An 18,178-nucleotide genomic window follows, 5' to 3' on the forward strand; every position below is an offset into this window, starting at 1 on the left:
CCTGGACTAATACATTCTACAAGACCATATAGTCCAAGCTGAACTAGGCTGGGAGTTAAAAACAAAAAAAGACAGCTGGATTAGCATCTCATGATGGAACTTGGCTAGCAATGCAGAGGATAAAGAGCCCATATGTTCAGCCTATTCTCAAGCAGAAATTGCTTGTCTGCAGGAAAAAAAAAAAATCATGACATGGCCACAGTCTAAATTCCATATTTCACCAAGTAAGCCAATGACTTGTTACTATAAAAATATAAAATGGCTAAAAAAGGAGACTTATGAATGAGACCCTGAATGAAGCAGCAGAGCCAAAACCCAGATGCCTTGATCTTTTCAGGAATTTGATGGCTATGCTTCAAAAGTTAACTGTGTTAAATGGATACTGGATGCTTGCTGCTCTTTGCTATGCAGCCTGTGGGAGAGCACGCGCTTAGCATGTGGGCAGTAAGACTTCTGTTAAAGGGGACGCACGCTTAAAATGCTGAACAGCAGTATGGAGCTGTTAAGCGGCTTCAGGCATGCTGTTCAGCAGCTGAATACCGAAATGAAGGTGAAGAGTCAGCAGAAAAATCCCCATTACGTGTCACACTACGAGGGCAGCTGGACTAAGTCATGCATAGCTTTTTTTTTTAATCAAAAGCCTCATACACTGTTAAAAAGCATTTGTGGGTGCAGTTTGAACCTTATGGAAAACGCTGTTGGAAAATTTTTGTGGTGAGGCAGATTTAGCATTAAGAAAGCAGGTAAAAAGCTTTGCTGCTAATTCATTATGCTAATATTGGATCAGACTTGCAGCTGTCTGGTAGTTCCTGTGATATGCTCCCCTTTTTTTCCCCCTTGACCAGTCTGCCATTTATGTTTTTATTATTTAATGTTTACATTACAAGTGTCTTATGTAATCCACATTGATCATATCATGGGAATTTGCAGAATATAAGCTTGTTAAATATTCAAACACATTGCTAGCATTAAAAATATTTATAGAGTACAGCAAAGAAATACACAAACAAATTTTGTGTAAGGTAATTCTCAGCTATAAAACCAAAGAAACCCCATTCAGTAGATATTTAGCTCAGTCACAGCAAGCATTTAATACAATAACCCCTTGGGTCAAGAAGTGGAATTTGAACCATTTCAAGAGGTGAGTCCATGGAAAGATTTGCCGATTTTCTCTGTACTCGTGATCTGTTGATAGATTTACTTGGGTGGACAGACAGACAAGGGGGTGGGGTGACTAAGCTCAGAATCTCACTGCAGGCAAAACCCTATCTGTGATTCTGGTGCTCCTCCATTTTATATCTTCTCCCAACTGATCCTGGGCCCTAAATACAGCCATTGGATGTCACCTTTGCATGGGAACTCTGACTCATCCCTCCACAGCCCCTCTAGACACAGCCAAACCCCAGAAATTGACGCAGAGATTGTCACATAGTGCAGAGTGAACCGCTGGGTTGGCCTATGAATCTGCTGTTTTAAGTCATCTGTCTCTGGCATTCAAAGTTATATTGGGTAAAGCAATAAAGAAAACATCCCTGAACAAGGGATGAGGTTTTAAGAGGGTTTATAAAGTGCTACCAATTTGCACTGCGAAACTTAAGAGGAGACAACAAATCTTTGCATGTTCATTTCTGCAATCTGCCCTGATTAGACATTAAAAACGTTTCAAACAGAACAAATTCACACTAATTCCTGCAGACCTGAGATGAGCCAACAAGCATGCTACCACCCAAAAAACCTGCATACATCAATGCTGTTCCAACACAGATTGTGAAGCTGGCTGCACCATGGATAAGAGATGTTGACAACAGCAGAGGTTCACCCTGGGGGTGCACTGTCCCAGCAAAGCACTGACCCTGAAGAGCACAATGCTGCTTTCCAGGCGTGCTTTGCTGGATATCTGCGGGGGCGTGCTTCGATCTCATGCTGCCCTTGGAAATCACAGATGGTTCATCCGCTGCACATTAATCAGAGTAAGCTCTGCTCAATGACAGAGGTCACATCTGGCCGTCAGTGCAGCTAAGAGTGCCAGGTATTATGTTCAGCAGTAATGCTGAGTACAGAGGAGAATTTCTTTAAAAAAAAAAAAACACACAAGACACCCCACACTTCTCCATATTCCTTTCCTTCATCCCCCAGATGGTCTTCTACTAGAACCACTCGCATTCCTCTCTGAAAAGGGGGGAAAAAACTGCACAGTGGTTCAATTCAGTAAGCAGATGCAGAGCCCTGTATGATCTATTTGGGTAATGTTCTCATTTCTGGCAAGGTACGTGCACAAGAGTTTTTGCACACAACTTTATACACCAAGTTCAAATTTGTGCATTATGAGGCAAATGTGCCTGAGCAACAATAGTGAAATTGGATTTCAAAAGTTCTATTTAACTGTTTCAATGAAAAACAAGTTTACCTTCTCAAATGCATGGAAAATGTTTGCGCACACAGCCTGTCAAAAATTAAGGTCCTTTCAGATCTGACACTGTCTTATTTTGTTGTACAGTGAAATAATTTTCAGTGACAAATAAGTCCCTAAAACCTGGTATAGATTCCTACACAGAACCAAGCGGGCACAAAATAAAAATAGAAATGCACAGACAAAAATGAACTGGAAAATGCAAAAAGCCAGACTGTATACAGTGCAGCAATGGAAATCAGAAATGTTACCATTCATAATCAAACAAAAAAAAAAAAAAAATCAAGGATTAAAATCATGACAGAACAAACATTTCGTAACTAATGAACAGAATATCCAAGAATTAAAAACTCCAAAGTTTCCCCAAACAAGAATAGAATACTTAAACAGCAATCACCATCCAATCACCTTGACCTTGGACACAGATACAGAACAGACTCTTACCAAAGACAGAATAATAGAGCACTAAACAATCAAGAAATAGAAAATATAGTAGTAAAAATCATACTAATGAGAATGTTTAGAAATTTCTCAACCCACCAATATTTCAAAACAGACAAACATTTGATAATGAAATAAGGATTTAAAATCTCCCCATACCTGGGATTTTTTGATTTTGAGCTATCCTGTTATTGTTGTGGATTGGGGAGGGGGGCTTCACACAGGCCCCCCCCCACCCCCAATCTCTTCTGAGCCTTTTCTTCTTGGCCAGTGATGGCGAACTCCAGTTCCTGAGAGCCACATACAGGCCAGGTTTTCAGGATATCTACAATGAATATGCATGAGAAGTTTGCATACAGTGGAGACAGTGCATGCAAATCTCATGCATATTCATTGTAGATATCCTGAAAACCTGGCCTGTATGTGGCTCTCAGGAACTGGAGTTCACCATCACTGTTCTAGGCCCTGCTGTCCTCAAGCATGGGATAGGCTCCGCGTTGACGTGCTGGGACTCTGTTGCATTTTGCTTAAGGGTCAGGCGAGTCACGAGATGTCTATGTGGGCAGGCAGCCAATGGGCCAGTGACAGCAGGAGAGGGGATAACTTGTGCACATTCTGCTTTGCTGTGTGTGCAGGGTTCAAGATTTGTGCACCCTCACATGTCACCCAGCTTTGAGGGAATGGTGTCTCTGGGTCAGTGGGAATCCCAAGTCCTTAACATTGTGAGGAATGGGGCGAGAATAGAACGTACCTTCTGCCTATGATCAGCACATGGGTCTCTGAGTGCTGTTTTTTGTTTTTTTTAATGGGATTCATGAATTGTGAGCAAAGAATCTTACCTCTGCATGGACTATTTACTGGTGAAGGTGCTTAGATTTAAGCAATATGGGACATGTAGTTCAGAGAGCTGCACTTCCAGTGATGCAAATGGGCTTCTGAATCATGCATTCATGCTGACATGTGGGAAGTATCAGTGGCTTCAGCAGCAAGGGTGCAATACCTGTGAGAATGCAATTCCAAAAGCAACTCCAGCGATGATCCCCATGTTTGTCTCCATAAAACTTGTCACCAGCTCATAGCATCCCTGAAAAACCAAGAATTCGAGTCCGTGAAAACTCCTTTACTGCTTTTACTTAGCATGGACAGCAACCCCCTTTCTGGATAGACTCGGGACTGGGTTGGATAAACATTTTGGGAGTTTGCTGGTTCTTTTGACTTATGGATAAAAATTGGTAGTTGTGGTTTACTGTTTCCCCTGCCAAGGCCAGGCAGAAGTTGGAGCACAGTGAACACACCTTGTGGTAGACTTTAGTGGCCGCAACAGTCATGTTATGGATGTCCTGGGGGAGGCAGTCGCTGGCGTTAACACAGCAGCTGTGAGGGAAGCCATGCTCAGTCCAGTAAACACTGGAGGTCCAGTTGGTGTAGCTCTGGACGCCACAACATTTCAGCTGCAGTAAGAGAAAACAGGAGGAGGAGTTACAGAACAGGTAGTAGCACAATGCTTGAAATGCACTGACAAGGCAATATTTGATTTTTTTTTTAATTGAAAGCTTAGGAAATACAATAATGGCTTGCAGCAACACCATTACTAACAGATGAGTTCTTTGGGTATCCATGTGAGGTGTTTCACATACCACTAATACACAAATGGGAACAGCATGTCAATAACAAAGAAAACCTGAAGTCAGGCAGAAGAGAGATGCTAGTACATATGCCACATCGCATTGTATCCCTCAATACAATAAATATTCTTTCCGTAATAGTTCTTTAGCTTGAGGTGACCAGTTCTTCCTAAGAAGGGTAAGGATCCTATGTCACCGGCCTCCTACACACCCATATCGTTATTGAATTTTGATCAAAAACTTTTTGCTAAAATTTGGGCAGACAGATTGGTCCTTTTACCTAAATTTATCAGCCCAGGTCTGGTGGGTTTTGTGCGTGGAAGACACGCCCTCACCAATGTCCGGCTGATGTCAGCTATGTCTCACTGCCGACAAAATCAGGAGCCTTTCTTGGCGGTTAGTTTCGATGCAGAAAAGGTATTTGATAGGGTAGAGTGGGATTATCTATTTGCAGTTATGAAGATACTGGGTCTGGAAGGCTCTTTTGGAGATGCAGTGAGACTGCTTTATTCCAACCTGCAAGCATACGTGATAGCTAACAGAGCTCATTCTGATCGATTCACTATCGAAAAGGGGTACATGGCAAGGCTGCCCCTTTGTCCCTGTTTGTTCTTAGAAACTTTTCTGCGCACTATGCAATATGAGGAGTCCATAGCTGGAATCCAACTGGGAAACTACCATTTTAAATATGCAGCCTTTGCGGATGACATCCTAGTCTTCCTAACATCGCCGCCCTCCTCTTTAAACCTTACTTAATCATTTTGAACAATTTTGGAAAATCTCAGGGCTCAAACTTGACAAGTCTGAGGCTCTAGTTTATCTGCCCTCTGACATCCAGCTGGGGCAATAATTTCCCGTTAAAATGGGCAGATGGACAGTTTAAATATTTAGGAATCTTCTTGTCCACCGACCTTACTGAATTCTATGAGCTTAACATGAACTGATTATTGAACTACACTAAAGATAAACGTCACCTCTGGAAGGCTTACCCCCTTACTCGGGGGGGGGGGGGGGGGGTAAATTTATATAAGATGGCATTGTTCCCCAAGTGGCTCTATGTAATACAAACTCTTCCTCTGTGCCTGGCACATAGGGATCTTAACACTTTCAACTCCCTACTTTCTAAATTTATCTGGCAGGGGAAAAAACCCACGCATGTCACTCACCTGCTTAAAACAAAACTGGGAACAGGGGGGACTGGCTTTGCCAGATCTAGTAGAATATAATTTAATAAGTTTATTGTGAATAATTCGAGACCAAGTGTATAGTAAGTCTGATTATATCAATATAGAGGGTGACAAAGCTTTGGTAGCCCCTTTAGATTTCCGGTTTGTCCTTCACACTCAACCCAAGTCACTTCCCACTGGTGTAACTAAGAATCGGGCCGATTCAGTAAAATGCGCAGGAGAGCTGGCGCTCTGAGACGAGTGCCCACTCTCCCAAAGCGCACCCAGGCCACTCTCCTGGGAGCGCGATTCTATAGGCAAATGAGGGCCCGCACTAATAAGGCGCTAGGGACACTAGCGCATCCCTAGCACCTCCTTATCGGCAGAAGCAGCTGTCAGCAGCTTTGACAGCAGACGCTCAATTTTACCGGCGGTTGTCGAACCCGCTGACAGCCACAGGTTTGGAAAATGGATGCCGGCAAAACTGAGCGTCCGTTTTCCGGGCAGATTTTTTTTTTAATTTTTGGTGCCTCAGACTTAATATCGCTATGATATTAAGTCGGAGGGTGTACAGAAAAGCAGTTTCTGCTTTTCTGTACACTTTCCCGGTGCCGGCTAAAATTAACGCCTGCCTTTGGGCAGGTGTTAATTTCTGAGAGTAAAATGTGCGGCTTTGGCTGCACATTTTACTTCATTGTGCAGGACTAACTAATAGGCTAACTAATAGACTAATAGTCAGTGAAAACTTCTTTACTGCTTTTACTTAGTCTTAGAGCAACTGAGAGAGAGCGCTCCCCTCAACTGGTTCTCAGGGCTGGTGCCAGTCAGCAGTGCCATCCCTTCTCTGGGAATGGAGAAAAGCGGTATGCCCCTCAAAGGGATGCACATTTGGGTATCCAGAAGGGAACTCAAGAGTTGTCCTAGAACCCTGTCAAATCTCCCCTTCCAGAGGGGAAAGAGCAATGGGACTGGGGCCTCCTGACCCCAAAAGACCTTTCAACTCCCCAAAGGAGAGATGAGGCACAAACACCAATTGCTGAGGTGCTGAAGCGGCCAGCCAACCCCCCCACCCCTCCCCCCAACAGGCAGCCAGCATCTAATGGGGGTGGGTCTTCACCATAATCCATGGAGGTGCCCCAGTGAAAAATGGTCCAACAACCGCCACTGCCGTTCCCCGGCCTCCAAGGAGACACACGATTCAAAGAATAGAGGCCCTGGTTCAGAGAAAAACTTGCCAGGAACAGAGCTTCAGGGGCACCTTCCTCACAAAAAGTGGGTTTTGGACATGGGAGAATTTGAAAGACATTCCTCTGTTGAAAGAAAAGAGGACTCCCAAACCACTCTCCGGATGTCTAGTCCCCTCAGGAACGCAGTCCCAGGTCAGTTCTGTGGCTGCAGAACACAGCCTACAGTCCCCACCCAGAGGGAAAAGCACACAGATGCCCAGACGGCAGAGGTCAACTGGAGGAACAAGCACCCTGCTGAGTGGTACTCATGCATTGGTATCCCATCCTGGTGATGGCAGCACAATTATGATCCCATGCGCTGTGCCTGTGGGTAGAATCAGGCCCAGCGTGACCAGTTGTGCATTTGCACGGAGCAACAGGCCATTTCTGATGTGTTCGCAGGGCTCCCAAACCCTGCGGGCAGGATGAAAACCTCGGCAGTGGCCCATATTTATGATACCTGCAGGGATCCCAGCCTGCGAGCAGGAAGACAGAGACAGTGGCAGTACGGGTTTATGATGTAATCATGGGGGGGAGCCAGGGCCAGGCCCCGTGGGAAGACTACAATGGCAGCAGCTGAAATTATGACATAACAGTGGGCATTCCACACCCTACAGGCAGAAAGCACAGTTGCTTGCCTGTAACAGGTGTTCTCCTAGGACAACAGGATGTTGGTCCTCACAAGTATGAGGCATCATCCAATGGAGCCCGGCATGGAGATCTTTTGTCAAAGTTTCTAGAAGCTTTGACCAGCATGCCACTATCTCGCGTCCATGCGGGGTCCCCCTTCAGTCTCATAACATAGAAAAAATATGAGCAAAAAAATAAAACAAACCGGAAGGAGACCCCCAACTCTGTGGAGAGGCAGGCAGGATTCCTGAGGGCTAACATCCTGCTGTCCTAGGAGAACACCTGTTACAGGTAAGCAACTGTGCTTTCTCCCAGGACAAGCAAGATGGTAGCCCTCACAAGCAAGTGAGTACCATGCTCCAGGCTGTCCCCATTAGCAGAAGAGACCAACAGTTATCGAACAAGATGCCAACGGGCAAAACAGCAGTGCTGAAAAATCAGCAAGGGGGCTGCCTGTCTCCCACCAAGGTTATTAGGCCAGAAGAGTTGGGTTCAGGTCTGAAACAGATTGCGCAGGACGGATTGACCAAAGGCCCTGTTCTGGATGCCCATCCTTGTCCAAGCAGTAGTGGGCCGCAAACGTGTGAAGAGCACTCCATGTTGCAGCCTGGCAAATTTCGATGGGAACTGCTCGCAGAGGAGCCAGCGACGTCGCCATAGCCCGCACAGAGTGAGCTTTAACTCTGCCAGCCAGCAGAAGGCCAGCTTGCACATAGCAGAAGGCAATGCAATCCGCCAGCCAGTTTGATAAGATCGGTTTACTCACTGCCACTCCTAACCTGTTTGTAGCGAAGGACATAAAGAGCTGAGTGGACTGCCTGCAACTGGCTGTGCGATCTAGATAGAAAGCCAAGGCCATCTTGCAGTCCAGGGTATGAAGAGCCTATTCCCCGGGCGGGAATGAGGCCTAGGAAAGAAGATGGGTAAAACGGACTCCAGGGGCGATCCGGGTAACTATAGACCAGTGAGCCTGACTTCAGTGCCGGGAAAAATAGTGGAAACTATTCTCAAGATCAAAATCGTAGAGCATATAGAAAGACATGATTTAATGGGACACAGGCAGCATGGATTTACCCAAGGGAAGTCTTGCCTAACAAATCTGCTTCATTTTTTTGAAGGGGTTAATAAACATGCGGATAAAGGTGAACCGGTAGATGTAGTGTATTTGGATTTTCAGAAGGCGTTTGACAAAGTCCCTCATGAGAGGCTTCTAAGAAAACTAAAAAGTCATGGGATAGGAGGCGATGTCCTTTCGTGGATTACAAACTGGTTAAAAGACAGGAAACAGAGAGTAGGATTAAATGGACAGTTTTCTCAGTGGAAAAGGGTAAACAGTGGAGTGCCTCAGGGATCTGTACTTGGACCGGTGCTTTTCAATATATTTATAAATGATCTAGAAAGGAATACGACGAGTGAGGTTATCAAATTTGTGGATGATACCAAATTATTCAGAGTAGTTAAATCACAAGCAGACTGTGATACATTGCAGGAGGACCTTGTGAGACTGGAAGATTGGGCATCCAAATCACAGATGAAATTTAATGTGGACAAGTGCAAGGTGTTGCATATAGGGAAAAATAACCCATGCTATAGTTACACGATGTTAGGTTCCATATTAGGAGCTACCACCCAGGAAAAAGATCTAGGCATCATAGTGGATAATACTTTAAAATTGTTGGCTCAGTGTGCTGCAGCAGTCAAAAAAGCAAACAATGTTAGGAATTATTAGAAAGGGAATGGTTAATAAAACGGAAAATGTCATAATGCCTCTATATCGCTCCATGGTGAGACCGCACCTTGAATACTGTGTACAGTTCTGGTCACCGCATCTCAAAAAAGATAGTTGAGATGGAGAAGGTACAGAGAAGGGCAACCAAGATAAAGGGGATGGAACAGCTCCCCTATGAGGAAAGGCTGAAGAGGTTAGGGCTGTTCAGCTTGGAGAAGCGATGGCTGAGGGGGGATATGATAGATGTCTTTAAGATCATGAGAGGTCTTGAAAGAGTACATGTAACTTATTTACACTTTCGAATAATAGAAGGACTAGGGGGCATTCCATGAAGTTAGCAAGTAGCACATTTAAGACTAATCTGAGAAAATTCTTTCACTCAATGCACAATAAAGCTCTGGAATTTGTTGCCAGAGGACATGGTTAGTGCAGTTAAGTGTAGCTGGGTCCAAAAAAGGTTTGGATAAGATCTTGGAGGAGAAGTCCATTGACAGCTATTAATCAAATTTACTTAGCGAATAGCCACTGCTATTAATTGCATCAGTAGCTTGGGATCTTCTTAGTGTTTGGGTAACTGCTAGGTTCTTGTGGCTTGGTTTGGCCTCTGTTGGAAACAGGATGCTGGGCTTGATGGACCCTTGGTCTGATCCAGCATGGCAATTTCTAATGTTCTTATCAGATTGGGGTGTGGTTCCCAACCAGATGGCCCCGACAGTAGAGGGAACCAGGAATGTCAGGGCCAAAAAAGGCAAAAGGATCATGTTCCCTCTGTCCTGTTGAAGCTTCAGCAGGGTCTTCAGGAGGAGTGGTAGGAGGGTATGCATACAGCAGACTTCTCCAGTGGAGGGAGAAGGCATCGCATGCTAGATGCCTGTCCCTAATGACAGGGAGCAGAACTTGCTCACCTTGTGATTGCATGGGGAGATGAAGAGATCCACGTCTGGTGTCCCGACAAAACAGTTTGGTCGCTACCTCTGAGTTGAGAGACCATTCATGCGGCTGGAAGGAGCGACTCAGTCAGTCCGCCAGCACGTTCAGAGTCCCAGGCAGGTACATTGCATGCAACGACATCCCCTTTGACAGGGCTCAGGTCTATACCTGCACCGCCTCCTGACAGAGAAGGAACGAGCCCATGCCTCACAGCTTTGTTGATATACCACATTGCCACTTGATTGTTCATCTGGATCAGGACTGCTTTGTGCGACAACCAACCAATCTCTGAACGCCCATAGGACACAACAGATCGCCTGAAGCTCCAGAAGGTTTGACAGCGGGCTTTGTGAGCAGTCCAGAGACCCTGTGTGTGGAGGCTATCCACATGAGCTCCTCAGCCCTGAGGAGAGGCATCGGCAGCGAGGATTACTTGAGGAGCAGCAGCAGATTGGAGTGGGGGATTCCCTTCCAAATTGGAGAGGTGTTCCTATCAGGACAGAGATGCTTGCAGAGGTTCCATGACTGCAACGCAAGTCTCAAGGTCCTGAGGGGCCTGTCACCACTGTGATGGCAAGATCCATTGGAGCCCTCCGCATGCACAAACAGGCGAGAGGGCTAACATGGACGGAAGCAGCCATGTGGCCCAGCAAACTGAACAAAAGATGGGCAGTCATCTGCCGGCTGATGTGGATGGTGGTCAGTGAGGCTAGGGCAAGAGCCCGATCGCATAGTAAAAATGCCTTCACCTGCACCATGTCCATTCTGGTACCTATGAAGTCCAGCTGAGGAGAAGGGCAGAGATGAGACTTTGGGTAATTGATCATGAACCCCAAGGATTGTAGAACCCGCACTGTCAGGGCTAGAGCACTTAGCGACCCTGCATGGGTATCTTTCTTGATTACCCAGTTGTCTAGGTACGGGAAGACATGCACCGCACAACGCCTGAGATCTGCAGCCACCACCACCAGGCATTTGATGAAGACGCAGATGGCTGAGGCCAACCCAAAAGGCAGCACCTCGTACTGATAGTGAGCCTTCCTCATCACGAAGTGGAGGTATTTTCTATGGCTGGGGAAAATGGCTGTGAGCATAAGCTTCCTTCAGATCAAGGGAGCAGAGCCAGTCTCCTCTTTTGAGGAGGGTAATCGGCGTACCCAGAGACACTATCTTGAACTTTTTTCTTGAGAGAAAAATTGTTCAACTCCCTGAGGTTGAGGATGGGGCGTAAACTGCCGTTCCTTTTCAGAATTAGGAAATACCTTGAATAGAACCCTTGGCCCTGCTGGGACAAGGGACCAGCTCTACCGTGCCTGCTACAAGGACAGAGAATTCCCGATTGAAGTATGACCTGCTGGGCGGATGAACCCCTTGATGGACATGTGGGGAGAGGTCCCTGGGAGCTGACTGAAGTTGAGAAGGTATCCCTGACTGATTATGGTAAGGACCCATCGGTCCGAACTGACATCTTCCCAGCGATGGGCAGAGCCAAAGAGCCTGCCTCCCACTGGGGGATCCGTCAGGGGTACTCTTGACTGACTTGTGCTCCCTTGCCACCAGTCAAAACCCTGTAGCTAGGGCACCGGATGAGGCCTAGGTGCTTGCTGCTAGTGTGTGGCATGCGAGCCCAGAGGATAATGCTTCCTCTGCATATAGAAAGGTTTTGGGTGTCCCGGCCTGAAGGATTTCCTAGCAGAGGATGGGGCATCGGAAGCACTAGCGAAGAGCTGTTGAAGAGTGTCATGGTAGTCCTTCAATTGCGCTATCGCATCCTGGACCTTATCCCCAAAGAGGTTGTCACCTGTGCAGGGTAGGTCAGCTAGCTTCTCCTGTACCTCTGGGCGGAGGTCAGAAGCTTTAAGCCAGGCCATCCTATGGACACCAATACCCACTGTGGTGATGTGGGCCACTGTCTCGAAGACATCATTGGTGGACCACACCTCATGCTTGCCAGCCTCTAAACCCAGCAGGACGATGGCTGACAGTGCCTCCTGTTGCTGCTGAGGCAGACCCTCTGCGAGATCCTGGACTCGCTTCCAGAGGTCGCCGCATCTCAAAAAAGATATAATTGCGATGGAGAAGGTACAGAGAAGGGCTACCAAAATGATAAGGGGAATGGAACAACTCCCCTATGAGGAAAGACTAAAGAGGTTAGGACTTTTCAGCTTGGAGAAGAGACGACTGAGGGGGGATATGATAGAGGTGTTTAAAATCATGAGAGGTCTAGAACGGGTAGATGTGAATCGGTTATTTACTCTTTCGGATAGTAGAAAGACTAGGGGGCACTCCATGAAGTTAGCATGGGGCACATTTAAAACTAATCTGAGAAAGTTCTTTTTTACTCAACGCACAATTAAACTCTGGAATTTGTTGCCAGAGAATGTGGTTCGTGCAGTTAGTATAGCTGTGTTTAAAAAAGGATTGGATAAGTTCTTGGAGGAGAAGTCCATTACCTGCTATTAAGTTCACTTAGAGAATAGCCACTGCCATTAGCAATGGTTACATGGAATAGACTTAGTTTTTGGGTACTTGCCAGGTTCTTATGGCCTGGATTGGCCACTGTTGGAAACAGGATGCTGGGCTTGATGGACCCTTGGTCTGACCCAGTATGGCATTTTCTTATGTTCTTAGGTTTTGGTTGCACTGAGTCATGTGGTAATACAGGCGACCAGCAAAGCACCCTGGAAGACTTTCCTGCCAAGGCATTAAGCTCCCTATGTTCTCGCCCCAGGAGGGGGGCAGAAGTGTGGGTACAGGAGTGTTGGCCTTTTTCAAGGCGGACTCTATGACCAAATGGTGGGGGAGGTGCTGCTTCTCGAACCCCATGGCTTGCTGCAAATAGGTGGCATCTGCCTTCCTACTGACAAGGGAAATAGAGATTGGGAGCTCCCACATCTGAAGGAGGTTGTCCTTGAAGATGTTGTGGATGGGAACTGCCATGATCTCCTTAGGAGCATCAACGAACTGGAGTACTTCCAGCATCTTGTGACTTGCATCCTCCTCTGCGAGCAATTGGAAGGGGATAGCCTTGGCCATGGCCCTGACAAACCCCACGAAGGACAGATCCTCAGGGGCAACTGACATTTTTCCTCAGGCAAGGAGGGCTGGAATAGTCAGAGGAAGACTCAGTGGAGTCATCCCCCCCAAGGGTCGTAAGGCCCTTCCTTCTCACTAGGGCCAGCACAGCACGGGTAAGGCCCGTGTGGGATGTGAACCCTGGGCTCTGATGGCTTCAAAAGTCTTGAGGGCACCGTGGGAATCAACAGCTCCCCTGGCATCAAGGGGGCTGCAGGGACCCAGTAAGGGTTCGGGGAACAGAGGCCTCAGGAATAAGACACCGGCTGCATCTTCCTCAGGAGGACTGATGATCGGGACCACTTTGGTGGGGGGGGCATTGAAGGCCCCTCAGTTGCGTCAATAGGATGCCTAAAAGGACATCCAGAAGCTCCAGCAGGGGTGCTAGGATCGAAGGCAGAGGCTTTGTCACCGGTATGGGGGCCGGTGGCACGGGCAGCTGAACGCTCTGAAGCGCCCTGAGCACCACGGTCTGAACCCTGTAGTCCAGCTCCTCCTGAAGTCAGGTGAGGCTAGGAATGAGGGAGGGGGACAAGGCATCAACCTGCTATTCCTTAAGTCTCTGAAGTGGCGTGGTGCCGGCACTGACATTGGTGGGGAACACCTGGGACTCACAGGAGCATCAGAGGATGGAGCCTCTGATGGCTGGGGTTGCTTCGGTGGCAGTATGGCCACCACCAGTACTGCATTGAACTGGAGCCATGCGCAGTTGGCGACCACTGGCGATGCTTGCGGGATAACCCACAGTGCTCGGCCTGGTCCCTGATGGTCGGGACACTGATGAGATCATGGAGGATGATCATTGCGTCCCCGCAATCCTTTGAAGAAGTGGAGAGGGGAACAGTGAAAGGGAGCATATCCAGGGGCTCCCCACAACCTCTTGGTGTAGAGGGGTCCAACCGGTGTGGATGGAGCAGACTTGGAAGAACCAAAAAGCTTCTCCATCTTATCAAGATGTGCTCGACGGCCTTTGGGGGGGGGGGGGGGGGTTCATCTGATCACATACCCACGGATGTTGTGTGAGGCCCCCAAGGCAGAGGATACAGACCTCATGCGGATCCATGATGGACAGTGTGGGCACTGGGGACACTGACGAAAGCAGACGCCATAAAAGCTACCTGGCATGCAGTCAATGAGCCACTGTCATCATGAGGCGAGGTGTTGGGAATAGACTGCAAGGAGCAAAAATAGCAATTTAACCTACCATGCTGAGGCGGCACTGACTGCGAAGGGGGACCCAATGATGACAAAATGGGAAAAACATGATACTTTCGAGAACACAAGAAAAAAAAAAAAAGAGTGGAGCTCCATAAACCGAGGCAACTGCACCGCGGAAAAGGAAGACTGAAGGGGGACCTTGTGTGGACGTGCAGATAGTGGCATGCTGGGCAAAGCTTCTAGAAACTGAGAAGTTTTCTGTGCTGGGCTCCATCGGATGATGTCACCCACTTTTGAGGACTACCATCCCGATTGTCCTAGGAGCAAAGCAATGACGTGCCCACAGGGTTACCACAACCCACAGACAGAAAAAAAAACCAAAACAAAAGACCTGGTGGGTGGAGTGGAAGTGGAGGTGTGAGTGAAAATGGCATGGAAGGAGAGAGGAGGGTGCAAGGGAAAGAGGGGATGAATGTAAAGGTGGTGAGTGAGTGTGAGGGGAGAGAAGGAAGGAAAGGGAACAAAAGGGATTGGGTGAGTATGCATGTGTGTAAACATGTGAGAGTGAACATGAGTGCATGAGCAAGTGGATGAGAATGAATGTGTGTTAAGTGTGTATGAGTGAAAGTTTGTGTAGCCCCCCCCCCCCCCCCCCCATACTCCAGGTCAATTTTAGAGTGACTGGAAATAACAAAAAATCCCTGGTATGAAAAGCTGGACATTTTATCATCCTTGGTTTTATTTATTGATGTTATTTCATGTGTCTGCTATTTACATAATTTTATTGGTTTTAGGAGCTTTGAAAATTTTAAGAGTCTGGCTACTAGCCATTTTCAATTCAGTGATTGTGTGCACATTTCTATTTATACTTTATGGTCTATCTGCGTTCTGGTGTGTAATGGAAGTGAGGTATTCTATTATATAGTTTCAGTGCAGGGATCTATAAACAGCCTGTCTTGTTCTGGTTTTTTTTTTTTTTTTTTTAAATGGGGATGTATTGGTATTTTAGAGCTTGGTGTAATACTTGCAATGTTGCATTTTCACATGTAGGATTTTCATTGAGTGCTGGCAGTTGGTGCAGTTTTGGTATCAGATTTACTATATTGTAATTGTAGTTCAGTTTATTCATGGATTTTTGAGGGCTAAGCCCAAACCCAATGCACTTTACTATAGATCTAATATCATATGGGCTCCAAATGTCTTTTGCAAAGTTTCCTCATTGGCATCACAGCATTGCATGTAATATTGTAAGATATTTTTAAGTCAGAAGACTGTACTTTGAATGTCCTTTTTATGTAAAATCTGTTATTCATGCATAATTTTAATTGTTTGATGAGAGCTGGGTAAATGGGGGAGCACAAGGGCATAAGGTTCACTGAATGCCTAATACCCTTGCACTGGCCCTGAAAGAGCACCATGCACAGACCCTTACCACTCACCCATCTCCCACTTCCCCAGAGTGCAAATACTTGGGGGGGGGGGGGGGGAGGGTGAGAAGCAGATGGTAGGGTTATGAGATGTGGCAGGATTGCCAGCTTCTTAAAAATATCATTGACTCATCTGCCACACCTCTGGAAGTACTGACCCCTATCGGTCCACTTCCCCAGCACATGACAGAATGAATGTGTCAGTGTATGTCAATTTCAGGGTGACTGGAAATGAGAAGATCCCAGGTATGGAGAACAGAAGAAGATTTTATAATCCTTAAAAGTTTTAATTATTGGGTGTAATTTGATTCTGCTCTTTCAAAAAAAAAAAAAAATTTGGGGGGGGAGGGGGGAATAGAATGTTTTGTTTTTTTTTAGTTATTGGCTTTTTTTATTCAGATGGTTTGAAATATTTTGTTTGGGAAATTTTGAATATTCTATTAACTGTTTTGAAATATTCGTTTTATGAATGACCTATGTTTTATATGTCTTGATTTTATTTAAAATGTTTTATGAAGAATGGTAATGTTTGTTTTTCCATTGTGGCTCTGCATATAGAGGCTGGCTAGTTGTGGGTTCCAGTTCAGTTCTTCTCAGCACAGTTTGTTGATACTTTCTGATCTCTATTTTGTATTAGTCAGGATCTCTGTTCTGCATGTGACTGAGGTGAGGCAAGTAATTTTTGTGTAAGGATCTATAGTAGCCTGGTTTCCTAATAAGCATGTTGATATTCTAGGGCCCAGTGTACTATGTGCAGTGTTGCCTTTTCATAGATAAGATTGTTAGGGTTGTTTTGGTATGGGACCTTCACTAAATTGTTATGGTAATTATTTATTCATGGCTTTAAGGGCCATGTAACCTATCATCCATTGTACCTGAAGACTGGAAGGTGGCCAATGTAACCCCAATATTTAAAAAGGGTTCCAGGGGCTATCCGGGAAGCTACAGACCGGTTAGCCTGACTTCAGTGCAGGAAAAATAGTGGAAAGTGTTCTAAACATCAAAATCACAGAACATATAGAAAGACATGGTTTAATGGAACAAAGTCAGCACGGCTTTACCCAAGGAAAGTCTTGCCTCACAAATCTACTTCTCTTTTTTGAAGGAGTTAAACATGTAAAAGGTGAATAGGAAGATGTGTATTTGGATTTTCACAAGGCGTTTGACAAAGTTCCTCATGAGAGGCTTCTAGGAAAGCAAAAAGTCAAGGTATATGTGGTGATGTCCTTTCATAGATTACAAACTGGCTAAAAGACAGGAAACAGAGTAGGATTAAATGGACAATTTTCTCAGTGGAAAAGGGTAAACGGTGGAGTGCCTCAGGGATCTGTATTGGGACCCGTACTTTAATATATTTATTAATGATCTGGAGAGAAATACGATGAGTGAGGTAATCAAATTTGCAGATGAAAAAATTGTTCAGAGTAATTAAATCACAAGCAGATTGTAATAAATTGCAAGAAGACCTTGTGAGTCTGGAAAATTGGGCATCCAAATGGCAGAAGAAATTTAATGTGGATAAGTGCAAGGTGATGCATATAGGGAAAAAATAACCCATGCTATAGTTGCACAATGCTGGGTTCCATATTAGGAGCTATCACCCAAGAAAGATCTAGGTGTCATAGTGGATAACACATTGAAATCTGTTCAGTGGGCTGCGGCAGTCAAAAAAGCAAGCAGAATGTTGGGAATTATTAGAAAGGGAATGGTGAATAAAATGGAAAATGTCATAATGCCTCTATCGCTCCATGGTGAGACCACACCTTGAATACTGTGTACAATTCTGGTCGCATCTCAAAAAAGATATAGTTGCAATGGAGAAGGTACAGAGAAGGGCGACCAAAATGATAAAGGGGATGAAATAGCTCCCCTATGAGGAAAGACTAAAGAGGTTAGGACTTTTCAGCTTGGAGAAGAGACGGCTGAGGGGGGTTATGATAGAGGTGTTTAAAATCATGAGAGGTCTAGAATGGGTAAATGTGAATCGGTTATTTACTCTTTCGGATAATAGAAAGACTAGGGGGCACTCCATGAAGTTAGCATGTGGCACATTTAAAACTAATCTGAGAAAGTTCTTCACTCAACGCACAATTAAACTCTGGAATTTGTTGCCAGGGGATGTGGTTAGTGCAGGTAGTGTAGTTGTGTTTAAAAAAGGATTGGATAAGTTCTTGGAGGAGAAGTCCATTACCTGCTATTAAGTTGACTTAGAAAATAGCCACTGCTATTACTAGCAACAGTAACATGGAATAGACTTAGGGGTAGATTGTAAAAGCCCTGTGCGCCTATTTTGCATAGGCTACCGGTGCGCGCAAAGCCCCAGGATGCGCGCACAAGTCCCGGGGCTTCTTAAAAGGGGCG

At 45.8% G+C, this 18,178-nt stretch overlaps 1 protein-coding gene across 1 annotated transcript in view; it reads right to left on the bottom strand.

Moving 5' to 3' along the window:
• The window catches only part of TSPAN7 (tetraspanin 7), a 171,777-nt gene that overhangs the window by 9,006 nt on the left and 144,593 nt on the right, over positions 1–18,178 (bottom strand). The window contains exons 5-6 of the mRNA XM_029603191.1: positions 4,147–4,302; positions 3,852–3,935 (exon numbers count right to left, since the gene is read on the bottom strand). Coding sequence (XP_029459051.1) covers positions 3,852–3,935; positions 4,147–4,302 — 240 coding nt within the window. The remainder of the gene's footprint in view (positions 1–3,851; positions 3,936–4,146; positions 4,303–18,178) is intronic.

This window comes from Rhinatrema bivittatum, chromosome 5, assembly GCF_901001135.1.
Source record: "Rhinatrema bivittatum chromosome 5, aRhiBiv1.1, whole genome shotgun sequence".
NCBI lineage: Eukaryota > Metazoa > Chordata > Amphibia > Gymnophiona > Rhinatrematidae > Rhinatrema > Rhinatrema bivittatum.